The sequence below is a fragment of the Myodes glareolus genome, chromosome 2 (genome assembly GCF_982192425.1).
Source record: "Myodes glareolus chromosome 2, mMyoGla1.1, whole genome shotgun sequence".
NCBI lineage: Eukaryota > Metazoa > Chordata > Mammalia > Rodentia > Cricetidae > Myodes > Myodes glareolus.
The window spans coordinates 137,303,584-137,322,712 of NC_142027.1; the positions used below are offsets into that span (position 1 = coordinate 137,303,584).

At 49.8% G+C, this 19,129-nt stretch overlaps 1 protein-coding gene and 2 long non-coding RNA genes across 4 annotated transcripts in view; 1 reads left to right on the forward strand and 2 right to left on the reverse strand.

The window, feature by feature from the left end:
* Nucleotides 1–8,560, reverse strand: part of Vsig10 (V-set and immunoglobulin domain containing 10) — a 31,053-nt gene extending 22,493 nt beyond the window's left edge. Inside the window, exons 1-2 of one of the 2 annotated variants that reach the window (XM_085681344.2) lie at nucleotides 8,284–8,560; nucleotides 1,337–1,618 (exon numbers count right to left, since the gene is read on the reverse strand). In XM_085681344.2, coding sequence (XP_085537470.2) covers nucleotides 1,337–1,618; nucleotides 8,284–8,494 — 493 coding nt within the window. In that variant the 5' untranslated portion in view covers nucleotides 8,495–8,560. Of the gene's footprint in view, nucleotides 1–1,336; nucleotides 1,619–8,008; nucleotides 8,234–8,283 lie in introns of those variants that run through there. The other variant, XM_048422804.3, reaches the window with a different exon arrangement.
* LOC146895433 (uncharacterized) lies at nucleotides 7,113–10,574 on the forward strand. Its single transcript, XR_014998896.2, has 2 exons — nucleotides 7,113–7,732; nucleotides 8,664–10,574. It is a non-coding gene; the product is annotated as an uncharacterized LOC146895433 (long non-coding RNA).
* Nucleotides 10,575–16,081: 5,507 nt separating this feature from the next.
* LOC146895434 (uncharacterized) lies at nucleotides 16,082–18,569 on the reverse strand. Its single transcript, XR_014998897.2, has 3 exons — nucleotides 18,312–18,569; nucleotides 17,405–17,981; nucleotides 16,082–17,312 (listed from the first exon to the last, which is right to left on the reverse strand). It is a non-coding gene; the product is annotated as an uncharacterized LOC146895434 (long non-coding RNA).
* Between the last annotated feature and the right edge of the window lie 560 nt (nucleotides 18,570–19,129).

Here is a 19,129-nt window from a genome sequence, read left to right on the forward strand (position 1 = left end):
GCTGGGAAGACAGGCAGGAGGATTGCTGCAAGGGATTTGATTGCTGCTGTTGTGTTTTGTGGGTTTTTTGATTTGTTTTGTTTTTTGTTGTTTTCTGAGACTGGAGTCTCAAGTAGCACAGGCTGGCCTCGACTTTGCTATATAGCCAAGGATAACCTAGAATTCACGATAGTCCCACCTCTCCCTCCAGAGTGCTAGGATAACCCATAAGTAAGTTCATTTCTCTTTCCCTCCCTCCTTCCTTCCCCTTTTTTAGATAAAAGATCAAAACCCATGTTCCTACTCTTGCTAAGTAAGCATTCTACTCCTAAGCCAGCTGTGGCTACTTAACAAGACTCTGCCTCATAAAGAGGCAGGCAGATCTCTGTGAATTCAAGGTCAGCCGAATCTACACAGTGAGAACCTGTCTATCTCCACAACCCTCCGCCTCCAAAAAGAAAAATGGGAGGGAGGATGCGAGATCAGAGGGAGGCAGGAAGAAAAGGCCTGGATGCACTGATTGCTAGGACCTTGGGATGCATTCTTCCCACGGGAAACCGGTCACCTTTGTAAGCAGCAGACCCCAGGCACACGGCCAAGGTCGAGTCAACTGTGGCCAGTTTACCTTATCAGTGCATCGGGCGCAGCAGAACTCCACCACGGCCCTGAACTAACGTTGACAAAACTGAATGAAGGCTGAGGAGCCAGGAGCCAGCAGAGCCTAGATCTCAGCCTCAGGTGTGTGGAACACCGAGGACAGGCGGTACCGGGCCCTTCCAGGGGTGTAGAGCGGGACACACTCTCAACACCCTCAAAACGCTCCCCCCTCCGCCCTCCCCACGACAAAAGGAAGCCAAGTCCCCTTCAAAGCCATGGTCTTCCTCGGTGGCCAATGAGGAGCAAGCAAGGAGGATCCGGAAGGGTCTAAGGTTCAGGACTCTTTCCCAGAAGGCTCTGCTGCAGAAGAGTCTCAGGGCACCGCCCCCACTTCTTGTGGAGAACTGTTACCTACGGGCCTACATTTCCCACCGAAGGGCTTCCCACAGTCCGAATTGCATCAGATGTGTTTAGGGAGTACAAAGTCTCACTTGATCTCAGGGACGTTTGAGCATTTGTTAGCAGGTGTGTGCGCATGCGTGTGACGGACAGAGGCCAACCCTGGCAGCAGTTCCGCAGACCCTGGCCAGTTCTTCGTTTTGTTTTGTTTTGTTCTCAGACAGGGTTTCTCTATGGAATTCAGGCCGGCCTCCAATTTACCCAGATTACAATCGCCTATCACTCAAGCCCACATTGATGGTGACCTCTTCCCCAGCCTCTCACTGTTCCCAAAGCCTATCCCTTTTCCAGGCCCACTTACTGGCCACCCGCAGCCACACAGGGAACCGGCGGGTCTCATTCAGAACCTCCTGGCAGGTGTAGTTGCCGTCATCCTCCAGGCTCAGTGCCTCCACGTGCAGGGCACCCGCGTCCTCTAGAGAGAAGCGCGGCGAGGCTGGAGGGAGGCTAGAATTGGAGGACAGCAGGAAGACGGGCTCTGAGTCGTTCCGGTACCAGGTCACGGGGCCCCTGGGTCCTGTCACGTTGCCACAGTGTAGAGTGACGTTCTCATGAACCTCGACGATGGCCACAGCACCTAGGTCTGGAAGGGAAGGTCAAGCTGTTAACACCTTTTCTGGCTGACGGGCAACAACCCTTTGGAAACGGTAGGATTTTCTTCAATAGCATGTGGTGCTCGCATGCGTGAGCGCACGTGTGAAGCAGGGTCTCACGCAGCCCAGACTGGCCCTGAGCTCATATGCAGGAGCACATATGTGAGTCAGGGTCTCACGCAGCCCAGACTAGCCCTGAGCCCCACAGAACACTACTCAAGCATGGACCTTGAACTTCTGTCCCCCACCTCCCAAATGCTGGGATTACACGCTGTCCCACATGTCATACAGTGCTGGAGACTGCACCTGTGAGAACCTGATTTTGCAAACTCCATTTTAACGAAGGGGCTTCATCTTAAGCCATATAGTGAGCTGGGGGGGGGGGGTGGGACCACAGATCTCAGCTCCAGAAATATGCAGCAATAGCAGAAATTTGAAAAGACACCTTTAAAAATAGTCAATTAAGGAGCTAAGGAGCCGGGCCATAAAATTTAAGGAGGTTCAGATGCTCCTAAGAGGCATCCCGTCCTTGAAGATACCTTGTCAGTAATTTTGTTAGGTTTTCATGCCCAAAACCTGACCAATGATTTCAGAAACTACCTTACCCTATGCCCTCCTTACCCAGTCCCAAGACGACAGGACATGAACCCCCTGATTACAGCGTTTCCCTTGTAGAAGTTCTACCCTCCCAGGGCTCCCTGCCACACTTTCCGCACCCTCCCCCAATACTGGGGTGCTGGAAAGGTGTTGGTCCAAACCTGAGTTTGAATATTAAAAGCCCTCATGTAATTTGTATTGGAAATCTGGCTCCTTAAAATCATTTGGGGACAGGAACGTGGGCATAACAAACCCAGAGCCAAGTCCCCAGCTGTTTTATTCAATATATTCAGCAGCGGTGTTGTGGTTTGAATGTAAAATGTCCCCCACAGTCTCATGTCCCCAGCTGGTGGCACCGTTTGGAACCTTCAGGGGGTGGAGCTGTGCTGGAGGATAAGTCACTGGCGGTGGGCTCTGAGGTTTACTGAGCCTGGCCACACCATGGTTTCTGTTTTCTCTCTGAAAGGGGAATGGCCTGAAGCTCCTGCCGCCAAGCCTTCTCTGTCATGATGGACTGCACCCCTCGCGAACGGTGAGACAAAACAAACTTTTCCCACCTAAGTTGGTTATATCAGGTACTTTACCCAGTAACAGAAATGGAACCCATGGGTGGAGCACCACGTCCTCAGAGGGACCCCTTCTCATCCTCTGCTGCTCTGCCGTCCATGAGGACTGGCGTAGCTTCAGCTGCCGTGCAAGCATGACCCCTACATGGGGTAGAGCCGAGGGGCTCAGAGGTTCCAGCTGCAAGTGCCTAGATCAGCCTTTGGGCTTCCTCACATGTGAGGACCCAGGCCAGAGCAGCAGAACTGCCTATCCAATCACACCCGCGGTACTGGGCAGTAAGCATCGCCTTCTCCACGTGGCCATCGGTTAGTCCTCAATCGCACGGCGTCGGGCAGCCATCTTGTTGCCTAGACACCCAGCGAGGTGGGGGTGGGGATCAGACCTGCCGGTCTCCCACCCCCTGGAGTTAATCACTTCGGGCAGCTCCATGCAGGAATGAATGGGCTGGCAGCGCATCCTGTGCGCACTGGGAGGCCAGTCCTGTGCTGAGCTCTGCGGATCTGCCGTGACAGATGAGATCCACTCAGTTCACAGGCTAGTGGGAAAACACACACACACACACACACACACACACACACACACACAACTGGCAAGGCGGATAGAGGTGAGGGGCAGGGACACAGGAAGGGCTCCCGAGGCAGCTAGGGATGTGCCAGGTAAGACTTCCTTCAGGAAGGGGGGGGGGGGGGTGTGACCTGACGGACAAGTAGGCACGGGATGGATTCAGAAGGAGTCAGAGTCCCAGGCAGAGGGAACAGCAAATTCAAATGCCCAGAAAGACCAAAGCCAGATGTGAGGGCACCCATGTGGGGTCTCAACACTCAGAGGCAGAGGCAGGAAGGTCAAACGTTAGGTCCTAGTGTGGACTACATAGTGAGACCCCGACTCAAGGAAACATGGCGGGGAGTGAGAAAATGCTTGGACCCAGAGTGACAGCTTTGTCTGAAAGACAAATTGTCAGCACCCCCAAACCATCCCAATCAGAACCAGGAGAGGCCAGCCCTCTGTGGAGGATTTCAACCCCTGCTCAAGGCTGAAGAACAAGCGACAGCTGATGGGGGGGGTTAGACAGTGCGGAACAAGAAAAAATGCAGTCCAATTATTTATTTATTTATGTATTTTTAGTGTTTTTGAGACATGGTTTCTCTATGTAGCCCTGGCTGTCCTGGAACTTTCTCTGTAGAACAGGCTGGTCTCAAACTCAGAGATCCACCTGCCTCTGCCCCCCAAGCGCTGGGATTAAAGGTATGCGCCACCACCGTCCAGCAAATGCAGTCCATTTTTACTGAGAATATTCCAGTACTTTCCACAATCAACACCCCATTCTAGAGAGGCCACAGGGACAGGAATTTGGGCAGAACCTGCTGGGTTGATTAAAAAACGTCCTGGAGGCAACGAGGGGGGCGGAGCAGTTGATGTGTCCCATATCATCCAGTACACAAGGGGGGGGGGGGGTTCAGAGGACAACTTTTAGGAGTCTGGTCTCTCCTTCTACCACAGCGGGGAGGGTGCCCAGGATGGAACTCATGTCACCTCCTCAGCAAGCTCTCTGCCCACTGAGTCATGTCGCTGGCCCAACAGAGTGGTCTTTACTTTGTTCTGTATTATACTTTATCATGGCAGGGTCTCAAGCAGTCCAAGCTGCCTTGACCTCACTGCACAGCTTAGGATAACCACAAAAATCAGGATCCTCTTGCATCTGCTTCCCCAGACACATGCAGCCACCATGCTGGGTTTTATGGGGAGCTGGGTTCCAGGGTCTCACCCACATTAGACAAGCACTCTACCAAATGAACTATGTCCCCAGCCCCAGGGTAGATTTTATGGTATGTCGATTATATCTCAATAGAACTGTTATTAAAAGAAGAAGAACTGCCACCTCCTTCTTGGCAACCCTCGCCATGGGTGTCTGAGCTGGTGTCCCTCCTGGGATAAGAAAAGGCTCCTTTCAAAAGACCGAAGTTGGACCAGGCCACAAGAAGCCCTGAGATGGGCTGGAGAGATGGCTCAGCAGTTAAGAGCACTGGCTGCTCTTCCAGAGGACCCCGGTTCAATTCCCAACACCCACATGGCAGCTCACAACTAACTGTCTGTAACTCTGGTTCCAGGGAAATCTGACACCTTCACACCAAATGCACATAAAATAAAGTTAAATAAATATTAGAAAAGAAGAAGTCCCGAGTCTCTGTCCATCCTGGTTGCAGCACTCCTGAAAGGCTTTCAAACCAGAAAAGACTGCTGGTGTTTGTGTGTGTGTGGGGGGGGGGGAGGGGTAGGCCAGTGTCTGTGAGGCAGAGAATCAGCTAACGCTAGACACTCTCAAATAGCAAGAAACACTTGAAAGTGATAATTTAGGAGTCACCACTGTTACAGCCCTGGCATCACACGCCTGCAATCCTGCTAAGGCAGGAATATCAAGTTCAAAACCAGCCTGAGCTATGAAAAGACCCTGACTCAAAAGGGAGGGTGTGGGGGCTGGAGAGATGGCTCAGCGGTTAAGGGCATTGCCTGCTCTTCCAAAGGTCCTGAGTTCAATTCCCGGCAACCACATGGTGGCTCACAACCATCTGTAATGAGGTCTGGTGCCCTCTTCTGACCCAAAGGCATACATGCAGACAGAATATTGTATACGTAATAAATAAATAAATAAAAAAGTGTGTGTGTGTGTGTGTGTGTGTGTGTGTGTGAGAGAGAGAGAGAGAGAGAGAGAGAGAGAGAGAGAGAGAGAATCATTTTCAAATTACTAGGCTACCAACCCAGGTTCTCACATGGTGACTTCCATCATGGAAAAGATGCACTGTAGAGTTATATCAGATCGTAGTCCTCAGCCAAGGAATAAGGGGCTGTTAGCCTGGAACAGCCTTCATGCAATTTTAACCTCAACACCAGAGCTCCTGTCTTCTCCAAGAAAGACAGTGGCCTGGCTGGTTTTCCCCTGGCTCTGCCCACTCCACTGCCTGTAACTCCTGAAGCTAAATATGGCCTTAGAAATCATCTAATCAGTGATGCGGCTGAAGCTGTTCAGCCTCAGAGAAGAGTCATCGACTGGTGATGTCTGTCACGGACAAGGAGAGGGAGGCTCCTGAAGACACATCAGTTCCCACACACGTGCTGGTCACACACATCCTCATTATCCTGTTGACGCTTTGGGCTCCACACGTGTCCACAGAGACGTAGGACAGTCACGGCTGGGAGCGCTCCAGGTCAGAAGGATTTACTTGGGTCTCACACTTTGGACAGAGTAAGATGTAGTATCAGCCATGCTGGTGAGGGACTCAGTGGATAAAGGTACTCAACACCAAACCTCATCCCAAAAACCCACACAGTGGAAGGCGAGAACTGCCCCCCCTCAAGTTGTTCTCCACTGATGCCATGACCTCCACACATGCCATGGAACACACATACCCCCCCCACACACACACAGAAAAATAAAATGAAATAAAAAAACTAAAACTCAAAGTAATGAATGCTTGCACTGCTCAGCATCACTGGTTACCGCAGACGCTTTGTTGCGGGGCGGGGGGGGGGGCAACCTTAAATTCATATTATGTAACAAAGAACAGAGAGAGAGAGAGAGAGAGAGAGAGAGAGAGAGAAGCAAGACTCCGCTACCAGGCTATTCCTCCAGCCCCGTGCCCATCTTAACGCTAGCCTCATTTACGCAGCCGGAGGCATGCCCAAACAACCCTCCAGGTGACAGGTGACAAGCTGAAGCACCAATGTCCTGTGTAGGTGAGAGTCAGAGGGAAGACACCTGTCCCACCTCTCAACTTGAAAAAGTAAAGACTGAAGCAGGCACAACTCCTGGGCGTCCCAGACACACAGGTAAAGCCAGCCTGAGGGTCTGGGCATAGCAATTATTGAGCAGAAAGTCGGGGGTGGTGGCACATGCCTAGAATCCTGGCACTGAGAACACTGGGGTGGGAGGAAGACAAATCTGAGACCAATCAGAACTATCCAGTGAGGCCACGACTCAAGCTTGTTAAGGGGACGTAGCCGCGGAGGGAGGTCTCCAAGTGGGAAGAAGCAGCTGGTCACTCTGAGAGCAACTTCATCCCGGTATGAATGAACGAACCTTCAGGCTCCTTCCAGCTCCAGGACAGCAGATTGACAGTGACCCCGAATGCCCAGAAAAGCCATCAGGAACTGACCATAACTGGAGCTGGTGGTGAGGCTACCTAGAACATATGCATCACCCATAAAAAATGAAGACAGAAATAACAAAAGAAAAAGAAATCCATGACCATAAAGGACTGGGAATAAGACAGCAAGAGAAAGCTGGGGTCTTTCCAGAAAAGATTGGTTTCCAGAAAAGAACCAATCTGGGGTCGTGTGTCCTAAACAACTGCCCGGTCCCAGGTGGGACAGAGTTGTGACACCTTCCGAGTTTTCCATACATACCAGAAACATAGGTTCCGGACCATGTCGCTGATTTTCTAAGACAATTAAAAGCAAATGTAAATAAGGACATCAAAAGGACATCATAATTAGGAACTTCTGCCGCTTGCTGCTAGGGTGCTCAGGTATAATAGCTTACCTCTTACTACAAGGAGAGCAGGAGGATGGGGTGGACCTGGGACATGCACAAAAAATAGCATTTCCCAAGCATCTTGGGTAATTACCCACCCCTTGGCTTCGTTTGCCTGCCCCCCACATTCCCCGCCAAACATTTCTGCACACGGTTGACACGAATTCGCTGGCCAGTTAAAACTCAAACATCCTTTCCCAACCGTCTACATATTTTACTAAGCAATCCTCCCCGACCCGCGCTTTTGTTTTTTTGTTTTGTTTTGTTTTTCGTTTTTGTTTTTGGCAACAGCACGGTGTAAATGAGGTATATTAGGAATTTTTGGTCAAGTCTGAAATGATTTAAAAAGAAAACAGAAAAAAGAAGAGAAGAGAAGAGGACGGCGCGGCTTGGAACGCACGGGTCCGCACAGGTAGATTCACTCCGGGAGGAGGGTGTGGGGAAACAACTCTACAAGTTACAGGTGTAAGCCCAGGTCAACCTGGGAGAGGCGGGGAGCCGGACACAAATGGAAGCTTACACAGGGGTGCGCCGGCGCCGCGGGCAAAACCAGGACGCCGAGTTAGGAACGAAAGGGAAAAAAATAAATAAAACCACCACTTTCCCCTCCACGTGCCCCTCGGTGGGCCCTGCCGCACGCGATCGCGGAGCTTTCAGGTCCCCATGCTGGGGGTGGCGGGTCCCTTACCTGCGGAGCCCTGGCGGGCCAGAAGCGCCCCGAGGCACAGCAGGACGCATAGCCCGGCCATTGCGCCAGAGATCTACGGCCCGGGAAGCGCGGGGCTCTGGGTGCGCGGGGTTTTTGGGGCTCCCGGGCCCGCTGCAAGGGGCTCCCCAACTAGGATGCTGCGGCCGAGCCCGGGCGATCGCCTCTGGGGCACGCGCCCCGCCCCTGCGCCCAGCCCGCCCGGCGGAAAACAACAGGCGCGGGCCCCCTCCCGCCTCTCCGGCAACTTCCTCCACCTTGGCCGGGAGGAGGGCCTTGTACGACGATCACAGTCCCTCGGGGCCTGGAAGGAGGCGGCCCCGAGCTCCGACCCTCCAGTGCGGGACGCGCTCCCGGCCTGTGAACTGCGCGCGGGCTGCGGGGCACCGGGCGCCGTCCCAGCCCTGCAGCTTTATCGCGCTTGTCATCTGGGTTCTCGGGTGCAGGGGCGGACCACAGCGCCGCCATCGCTCAGAGCCCAGGGAAAGACGATCCCTCGACCGTCCGGCCAAAAGCAACCACGAGACTCTGGTTCTCGAATGAACTTGGGCCGCGACCACACGGGAAGCGAAGAGTTTTGTTTTCAGGTGCTCCCACGCATGTTCCTTTAGCTTTCCCCACCCTCCCATCCTGGCAGATCCCCGAAGCACATTTCCGGGATCAGCTTTCTGGCGTCCCATTTCTGTGATCTGGTGGACACCGCCACTGCTGGGCCCTCGGGAGGATATCTGCCCTTGAAACAGCTCTGGGAGAAGAAACTTCGTGTTCAAAACAAGGATGTAGTCAGCGCCGTGGAATCTTTGTTGTGGGCTCTGGGAGGTGGGCGTCCCTCAGCTTCCGCTCTTCCAGCCCTTACGAAAAAATATTGGGAGGGCTGAGGATGGCGCACAGTCGTGTAGTGCCAGCACCTTACATCCCAGCACCCCAAAACCGAAGTAAAATATGGGGGAAAGCTAAATTTGAAATAAAAACCGCTGGTTCTGTTCTGAAAAGCTCCCCACCCCCACCCCATGGGGCTTCCTAGGGAGAACTGCCTTGGAATCTGTAAACAGAGGTGTTTATCCTATTGACCCCTACTTCCTGTTGTTATCCCCCAGGACCACACACCTAGCTGCTACCCCGTCTGTATTAAATGAATGTCTATTGTTGGGCTCACCATGTCACTCAGCCTTCTATTTTGAGGCAATCCTCCTGCCTCAGCTTTCCAAGTGCTGAGATTACAAGGGTCCACCATGCCACTCCGTGCCTGGCTACGTTAATTGGTTTTGATGTTTCTTGGGCTCCACAGGCAAACTTCCTGGCCTGGAGTCAACAAGCTGTCTGTGGGTAGAAGCATTGCCCAGCAATGTTTTGGCTAAGAGTCTGGAATGTTCTGGAACCTTGATGGTGCCCAGGAAGAGGAATTTCAGAACTTGCTGATTCAACCACAAAGTTTCTACACAACCCTTGGACCTGAAATACCTTGCGGCCCCTTTCTACTGAGGGCAGTCTATTACATTACTCCCTGGAGCTGCCCTCCAAGACAAGTTGATTGTTGGTAAAACCAGGATGAGATTTCACTTAGTTGCCCCCAGATCCTGTTCAGCCAAGTTCCAACGCTCTCACTTCTTCCATGACACCTAAGGCCATGGGGATATAGGTCTGGCTACTTGGGCATCATGGAGAGGAAACAGCCACCCCTTTGGATTAGAGTCAGGAATAGTGTTGGGAAACACCTTGGCCTGACATGCCCTGCCAAGAAGACTCACTGGACAACTAAGGTTCCCCTTGGGGAGTCAGGCAGGACAGAGGCAACAGTAAGAGACCCTCATGGGGCTATATAAGGACAAAGTGCCTTGACTTACCCCAAAGTAATCAAGCAACATTTTAATAGACAAAATTGAGCATTGTCATAGGAATCTCATATGAGCCAAGACCCTAAATCCCACAATCAAATATGGACGGTGGGGGTCTGGAAAGATGATCCAGCAGCCAAGAGTGCTTACTGCTCTTGCAGAGAACCTGCGTTTAGTTTCAGCACCACGTTAGGCTGCTCACAACTGCCAGTAACTCTAGCTCCAAGGAATCAGGAATCAGCCCCCTCTTCTGGTCTCCCAGGGCACCTTTGTGTCCATGTGTATACACAAGTAAAAAAAAAAATGAGATAAAAATAAAAAATGAGCAGGTACACCTCTGTCTAGGTTGCTACACATGTACACATGGCTGGTCTTGTCTGGTTTGGGTCCTCCTCACCACCACCTATCAATGAATCAAAAGGCAGGAAAAATCTTACAGGGTGAAGAAGCACATAGCAAGGTGTGGAGAGAGTCCCCAAAGGGCGGCAAGGTATGGGGAGCGTCCCCACAGGGCGGAGAGAGGGCTCAGGGATACCGAAGTCCAACCCCTTGGGCCAGATGTGCAGTGTGATCCAGGATGTGTCCAGGTGAGCTGTCACCCACGCTGGGACAGGCTTTGGTAATGCAGGTGTCTTTGACTCATTTCCATTCTTGTAAGTAACCCTTCACCCATACTCCTGTGAGTAACCCCAATAAAACTCATTGGTTCACCAGATTGGACTTTGGTCTGTTGTGGGTTCACAGGGTTCCCTATCTGGGGTGAGTAGACCTTGTGTTGTAGCTCCCCAGGAAGTTTGTTACATGACACAAACAGCCATAGCAGGCCCTGCTGGCAGGAAAAAAAGACTTCCAGGCTGTTGTCTCGGATACGAAGGCGAGAAAGAAACAGAAAGCTTCGGATCTTCACTGGGCAGAATTTCCCTGTCTGTCCGCCTGCCTGTTGGAGATATGTCTAGCTCCTAGTCACTCGATTGCATTTGGCTACCCAGAGAGGTGGACATCTCCACCCCCACTTTCCAGGCGATTCCAAGAGACCTCATTACAGAAGTAAATAGAAGGGTCACAATTTGAACCCAGGTCTCAGGCTGCTGCATCGTTTTTGATTGTTTCTTGAGGTGTTTGGGGATGGATGCCAGGGACTCCAGCATGCTGGGCAGGTGCTCTACCACTGAGCCATGCCCCTGGTCCTTGCTGCCATGGCGGGAGAGGGAGGTTGGAACTGACCGGGTTCTGGCTGCTTTGTGGAGATTGCATCAGCCGTCTGGGTCATTGAAAACTCAGGCGAGCCGTTTTTGTGCCAATTATTTCTGCCCTACTCCTCCTGTCCCTAGAGGTGACTGAGAGATGGGTCATAGCGACAACCTAGAGGTATACCCTGGGGCTTTCCAGGGGCGGGCCATGGGAGAAGCCAGTGAGGACCAGCCTGGGGAGAAGCCTGTTGCTACAGCTGCCTGTAATCTGGAGAAACAGAAAGGCAAATATGCAGGAAAACATCCAAGAAGAGAGGCTGGTAGGGTTGGAGGGAAAACGGGGGTTTTCAGATGAGCTTGCCGGTCACAACCTGAACTCAGCCTCTCAGGACCAGAGACCGGGATGGTGAATTTCTGTGACTCTGAAACCCACGGGACTTGGAAGGAAGATCTACCCCTTAGACAGCGAAATTGCTACTCTCAGAGGAACAGGAAGATGGTCGGCTGGGTTCCCAGAGAAACAGCCCCGGGAAGCTGCTCAGAAGTGGGTGAACCAGCTACACCAACAGGTGAGAGCCGCCAAGCAGGTTGTGGGAGATAATAAACCACATGCATTCACTCTCCGGAGCCCCGCGGCTGAGAAGGTTCCTTTTTGTCTGGATGAGGTAACTCCAAGTAGCCCTTAAAAAGGGGACCTGTGGGAAGCTAGTCAGAGGACCAAGGGGTAACCTTGGTTCCTGTCTCCTGCACTTAAATAGATACTCAACTATTTGCATATATTTGTGGCCAAGACAGGGTTAGTTTGCTAAGAATTGGGACATGTAGCTTGTGTAGCTTGACCTGTGTCTTAATCTGTGGAGACAGGAGCTCTGTGGGCTGGAGTAGCTCAGTGTTGGAGCACTTGGCTAGCTGTCGTGAGCCCTACTGAGTGGGCCTTCTGGCCTTACTTAGAGGTCTGCAAGTAATGACACTCAGGATAGCAGTTCTCTGCTTTGTCCGAACTACATTTATTGTATAGGCACTTCAAGGTCTTACAGTTGTTCTGTCACAGCCAATAAGCAAGTATCACAGGCAAGGATATAATATCACACAAGCAATATCACACAAGCACATATATAATTCTAACTCCTAGGCAAGCATTACTATATTCTATCTAATAAGGCATTGGGGTGCACAACCTGATGATGGTTCGTGGCTCTCGACGTAGACCTCTGGATCAGCAAGTCTTGATCCGCAGGCAAGAGCTGGTTCTCTGGCTCTTGGAAGATCTCTGGTCCAATGTCTCATTGATTGATTGATTGACTGATTGATTCTCAATGCTGTAGAGTTTCTCTGGTGCCTCTCCGACAGAGTCTCTAGCAGATCATCTTGAGAATGCCTCCTGGTCTTTTTGCCTCAGTTTATATACTATTCTTCAGCCTTACCTCCCTCTTTTCTACGTCACACTCCAGATTAACACTCCTGTCTGCCTGTACGTCACTCTTACCATCACTGCACACATTTTCTGCTAGTGCCGTTTCTCCTGGACTTGCCCCAGACTTGTCTTTACAGACCCATCTAGGTTTTGTCCTTACAGACTCATAACACTAGCATTGACTAATAGCCTCTGGTCATTAGGAATTAAGTCAGGTTGAACTGAGAAATAGCCCCTAACCATCAGGGGTTCCTTGGCTCCAGTCAGATTATTCAGCTCCACCTGCAGAAACCATATACCCTGTATGGAAAATGACCCACGCTGCTCCCAGTCAAACCACAGAAAAAGGAGTTGTAACTCCCTGATAGCTACCTATGTATACGTAGTAGCCTGCCCGCAGTCCCACTAAATGCACTCAGCCTTCATCCCTGGGAGAGGTTGGGGCCCCTAGTTGTCCCAGTAATGCCTTCTGTGCTTGCTGAGTTCCAATCTGTCTGCCTCTCTGCCTCGTTCTCTTACATCTGTTGCAGAAACCTGAGATCGTTTTAGGGTCCTCCTTCCCTGGGGACATTCCTCTGGGGACATGGATGCTATGCCCAGATCTGCAAAGTCCCCCAAAAACCAACAAGGAGACCGAGTCCCGTATGTAAAAGTAAAGAGTCTTTATTTTATACAAGTTTGCAAACTCAGTCTCTCCGCATGTCCAACATATTTGAATAAAGGGAGAGCCCAGAGCTCAGTTAGAGTTGGGTTTTTATAATAGAAAAGGTGAGGGAGCGATTTCTAAGGTTCAGGACCTCTGATTGACTGACATTTGTCTAGGGGTGTCCTGGTGAATGTGTGCTGGCAGTGAGCCTATCTACAACAGTTGGAACCTTAGCCATTTCCTTTGGATGGTGTGTTCCCGGTTGGTACCTGGGCAGTCTCGGTTTATGGTCCTTCCAGCAACCAAGGGTAAACTACTGAGACTCAGGCCTCCATTAAACTCACCAATGGCTAAGTCCTACTCTGGCAGGTGATAATGGTTGGAAGTAAAGAACTTCCTTTGGGTGGTCTGTTTCTATTTAACTTCTCATGGCTAGCTCCTACAATGGACACCCTCTAAGCTTGCTATATAGGCTAAAGAGCCACCAGTCTGAGCCCTCTGGTCTTTTGCGGCCTCTGCCTCCAAGAGGAAGTAGTGCAAGCAAGTCCCACGGACGGAACTTTGGTTCCGGGGGCTTTATCGATGCCCTGTGTACACCCAGCTTGACTCTTCCAAGTCCTCCCCAACCATCTTCCTCTGTCCCTTCCTCTCCCTTTCACGGTTTGATCCCTGCCATCACGCACCCAAATTCTAAAGGACAAGGTCACCCTTCCTCAAGGTCTAACTCAGAGGTGCCCAGACCAAACCCCAGAAATCCTGGAAGCTTCTCCCTCCTCCAAATCAGGAAGCCTTGGAGATTCAGGGAACCTCTCAGGTTTAACTGACTTTGTGAGTGTTGTGAGCCTGGTGGGATTCTCCACCAGTTCTGCCTGTCATTTCAAATTTAAACGAAATCATTTAAACAAATGCTACAAGTTCTTCTTCCTTCTCCTCCTCCTCCATTTATTTATTTATTTATTTTAGGCAGGTTTAGCTGTCCTGGAATGTGTTCTGTAGATCAGTGTGTTCTGTAGATCCTGGCGTGTGTTCTGGCCTCAAACTCAGGGATCCCCCTGCCTCTGGCTCCGAGGTCGGGATTAAAGGCCGGCGCCACCACCGATACCCGGGTAAATTTTTATGTTTTCACAGACCTAGAGATCTAGACAGTTTGTGCAAATGAACCGGTCAGTGGATTGAGGCCCCTCCCTCAGCAAATGAACCGGCCAGTGGATTGAGGCCCCTCCCTCAGCAAATGAACCGGCCAGTGGATTGAGGCCGTAGCCTCATGTAGCCCCAACCGCTGCCCCCACCAAGCTCATCTCGCCCCTGCCACTCGGCTCCTACTCATGAGTGTGTTCTGATGCCCGCTGTTTGTACTGGGCCTCCCAGCCTGTTTGTTTCCCCTGAGACACGGTGGTATTTTCGTTCTTAGGGCATCTTTAGCACGTGCCTTTGGTTTTCCTTTGTTTCTGCCCCACTTGCTCTTGCTCTTACGGTTGTCCGCCCCATCTACAGACAAATACAAACCACCTATGGAGATAGAGCTCCCGGGTTCAATCTGTAGCTTTTGGACGTGGATAACACTGAAGACAGTCACGGGCTGTTTCCGGAGGTGGATCTGGCCAGCCGGCTCCACACCCAAGCGGGTTTATTTTATAGTTTCCTCCAAGGTCGCAGTCCTAGGTTAGGGCGGCTCCCTGACTCAGTGACCGGCGGAAGAGACCAGCCAAACACTCCAGGGAGAAAGCCATTACGTGCTTGAGAGCAGCCGAAAGGGAAGCTATCTAATAGAGTATACTATCGTTTATCTCATGGTATAAAGGTGTCCGTAATACAGCCAGCTAACAGGATGCTCATACTTGAAAAGGTTAAAAGGGACCCTTTGTCTAAAATCTCGCAATAATAACTCCAACATCATAGTTTTTCATTTTTTTGTTTGTTTGTTTGTTTTTGTTTTTTTTTCAAGACAGGGTTTCTCTGCATAGCCCTGGCTGTCCTGGAAGTCACTCTGTAGACCAGGCTGGCCCCAAACTCAGCGCCTGGTTGATGTGTGTGTGTGTGTGTGTGTGTTGTGTGTGTGTGTGTCTGTGTGTGTCTGTGTGTGTGTAAGTATGTAATAACAAATGTCTAGCTCTCTGAATACCACCACATCCTACCCCCACTTTCTTGTTTTTTTTTTTAATTTAAAATCTGCAACAACCAAAAAAGTTAATAGTTGAAAGTCCATATACAGGCAATCGTAATTTGATACAACATGATGTATATAAATTCCCAAGATTATAATGGTCCACTCATGCTAACAAAATCCCACTTAAAGATGCATGTCCAATCACTTCTGTCTTATGTATATCCAATCACTTATGTCTTTTCTAACTTTGTTAAACTTTAGCTATTTGGAAAAACTAAATCATATACAAAATTTTTATCTTTTATAAAAGTACACTATAAAAGGCTTGGGAAATGAGGTTCCCATTCTTTCCACAGACTGTATGGTTTAAAGTTTATTTTAGTACTAAAAGAGCTTCAATTCAAAATTGTAACTTTTGTTTTGGTTTTTTGTTTATTTGCTTGTTTTTCAAGACAGGCTTTTTCTGTGTAACATGTCTGTCCTGGAACTTGCTCTGTAGACCAGGCTGGCCTGGAACTCAAGAGATCTGCCTGTCTCTGTCTCCCAAGTGCTGGGATTAATGGTGTGTGTCTAATTGCCTGACTCAAAATGATAAATTTTAAGGCTCAAAATCTTTAACGTTTATAAAATTATAAAATCCTAATCTTATAAGAGTTACTTACTGTAAAAGATAATTATAATTGTTATAATTATATAACAATTATATATAATTATATATTATATATATAATTATATATATTAATTATATTATATATGTTATAATTATATAACAATATAATTGTTATAATTATTATAATTGTTATAATTATAATTATAATTGTTAAAGATAATTAAGACTTTAAAAGTTAATATCAGTTCCTTTATAAATGATCAAATTCTTTAATGTGCTCCAAATTATGTTTGTAGCTGTGTTGAGTTCAAATGTAACTCATTTACAGGGATAAACTTGGAGGGAGAGACCAGTTTACATCTCCCATTATACAGTCTTTTGTTGGTGCTGTCACTGTCAGAGATAAGGCTGAAGCAAATAACTCAAAACAAGTTCAAAGTAAACTTGCTTAATGTAAAATACTATTCAAAATCAGGTGTATTAGAGAAACTGATTATAAAAAATTGAATTCTTGAGTAAAGTTGGTCAAATTTACAAGACATTTGCATGGCAGGATGTCCCCACATCCATGTAGGACCCTTTCCCTTGGATAGGACACAGTCTCACCAGGAAAAGAAAAAAACAAAACCCTTCACGCTAGCCTCATTACAGGACAAGGATGCATGGGAAAAGAGAGCTGCTAGAGGCCTGCTCCGGTCTCCAGCTGTGTAGGCCAAACCAGGAAGAGCTGCCTCCTAATCTACAGGGGAATGAGTTACTCCTCATGTCTCACATGGCAAGGGTACGGTGGGGATGGATTCTCTGTCTTAGTGAAGGATCTCAAAGTCTGTGTCCATGTCCTAAATGTCTCAGACAATACAAAGGCAAATAGAAATTACTCTGCCCTCAGTGTCCCCCGAACTGACATAAAAGATATACGGGCGCAAAACAACGTCCATCTGCACACCGCTGCCCAGTGCCACCACTTGAGGACCCGCCACATTTCTTCCGCTGCGCCCCTCGGGGACCCGCAGCATTTCTTCCGCTGCGCCCCTCAGGGACCCGCAGCATTTTATTTTCACCATAACACTATGAACCAAGGGGACCTTGTATCTAAGGCTACCAATGGACTGAAATGGGACCTGTGTGTTGGTTCCGTTGGCCATACCCCTTACCCTGGCCTTTAGTTCTTCCTCTTAGCAAGAGCTAATTCCAGGGACCACACCCTAGCCACCAGTGTTCCCTGACTAAAGAGGCTACCGGACATCATCAGTCTCACAGCTTTGGACAGTTATTCGGGATATCCAAGTGGTGTCTTTGAAAACTTTGCTAGACAATCCTATAAAAAACACTAGGATTTTAGGTCTCTTTTAAGTTGTCAACGAGATGCTGACTTTACCTGACTTCTTTTAAAACTTCCAGTTGCTTGTTCCTCAGGCAGGAGTCTGATGTCCCAAACGGCTCATCACGGTCACCTTCTTCTCCTCCAGGACTCGGGGCATGGTCTAGCCAGTTGTACAATTGTTTTTAGCCTTATTGAACAAAACCCACACGAGTTCTGTCTCTTCCCATTTCTCACGGGTTTGCCGTCACTTACCTCCTGACTTTGGTTCTGGATCCCTGCCATCTGTTGGGTTTTCTTGCGACCCCGTGGATACCAGGACCCTCCTCTGAGGCACACTTAGCTGTGTCCTTTTCATATTGTCCCTTTCGGCAGTTCGAAAAGAAATCTGTACCCTAAACCGTTCAACGCAGTTCAGGTGACCTCTGAAGCGGGGATCCAACTTCATCCAACTTGTTCCTATTTTTGCCACTCTGGACCTTGGTTCAGGACGCAGAACTAAAACATTTAGCTGGAGCCGCTGGTCGGTGGTGGCACACACACAGGCCTTTAATCCCAGCACTCAGGAGGCAGAGGCAGGTGGATCTCTGTGAAGTTGAGGACAGCCTGGTCTACAGCGTGAGTTCCAGGCCTTACGCAGAACTAAAGCCTTTTCTCTCCATCAGTTTAAGCCGTCTCACCGTCTCTCAGACACCGTAGAGAAACCTCAGGCCAGCATCACGTCTTTCAGGACCAGCTCCCTTCTCTGACTGCCACAGTACTGCGTAGTAGACCAGAGTACCACTGGGATGCCATCCATGCCCTTCTCCTCCAGCCACGCTGCGTCCACATCCTAACGGGTGTGAGATGGGACCCAAAGACACAGAACCAGAGAAAAATTCAGCCTCAAGCTTCCTCCTATGTAGGGGCTTTTAGTTCTCCCCACCCTGGCTCCTCCTCCCTTGGATTGTTCATTTCCTCCTGACTGTTCTCAGATTCACATGTTTTAATTACTGAGCTTCCCCTCATATCCAGACAAAAGGTTCCATTACGCCCTCCCGATGGATCTCACCCTACTATAGCCTCCTGGGCCCACAACAGCAATAGGGCTCCTACAGGAAGGACACAGGCAACTCAACCAGGTTACGGAAGACCTGACCGTGGTACAAGAAAGCCTACTTACCCTAAAATCAAAAGGATTCCCTGGCTGCGGTGGTCCTCCCAAATCTCAGACGTAATGACTGCCAACAGGGAGGCTTCTATGTCTTCCTAGGGGAAGAATGTTATTTTTATGCCAACCAATCTGGCCTCGTCCTGGAGACCGCCAAGTGATTATTAGAAAGAGTCCAAAACCAAACAGACGATACTTTGTGGAAGGCCATCTGGACTGCTTGGGGGTTGTGGACGCCCCGTTGACTGGCCCAGTCAGTATGAATTCACCAACTTTATCTTTGTTCCCTGCCTTCTCAGCTGTCACACCCTGTTCCTCCAACAAAAAAACTACAGCCTTCACTGCCCGGGGTGGGGGTGGGGGTCCCTAAATTCTCCCCGACTGCAAACTACCACCCCCTGCACCTCACATGTCCCTTTCACCATTGATACCTTTGTCCCCTCCTGATGGAAGAAGTTCCCTGTCCTGAAACTCTGGCCCCTCTCCCTTCTTTCTACCCTTCCAGAGTTGGGGTACGCTGGGTAATAGCCTCGGGTCATGAAGGATGGAGTCAGGTTGTACTGGGCAATGGTCCCAACCCATAAACAGTGGCTTAGCCCCAGCCTGGCCATTCAGCCCCAGCTGCAGAAACAACATACTGTGTGGGAAACAACCCACCCTGCTCCCAGCCAAGATGCAAAACAGCCGCTGGAACTCCCTGGGAGCTACCTATGCATGCACACATGTTCTCCAACTCCTCCAAGTGCCTAGCAACCTTCATCCCTCGAAAACGGTGGGCCCCTCGCTGTTCCAGTAGTGGTGAGATCAAGTTTGTCTGTCTGCCTCATTTT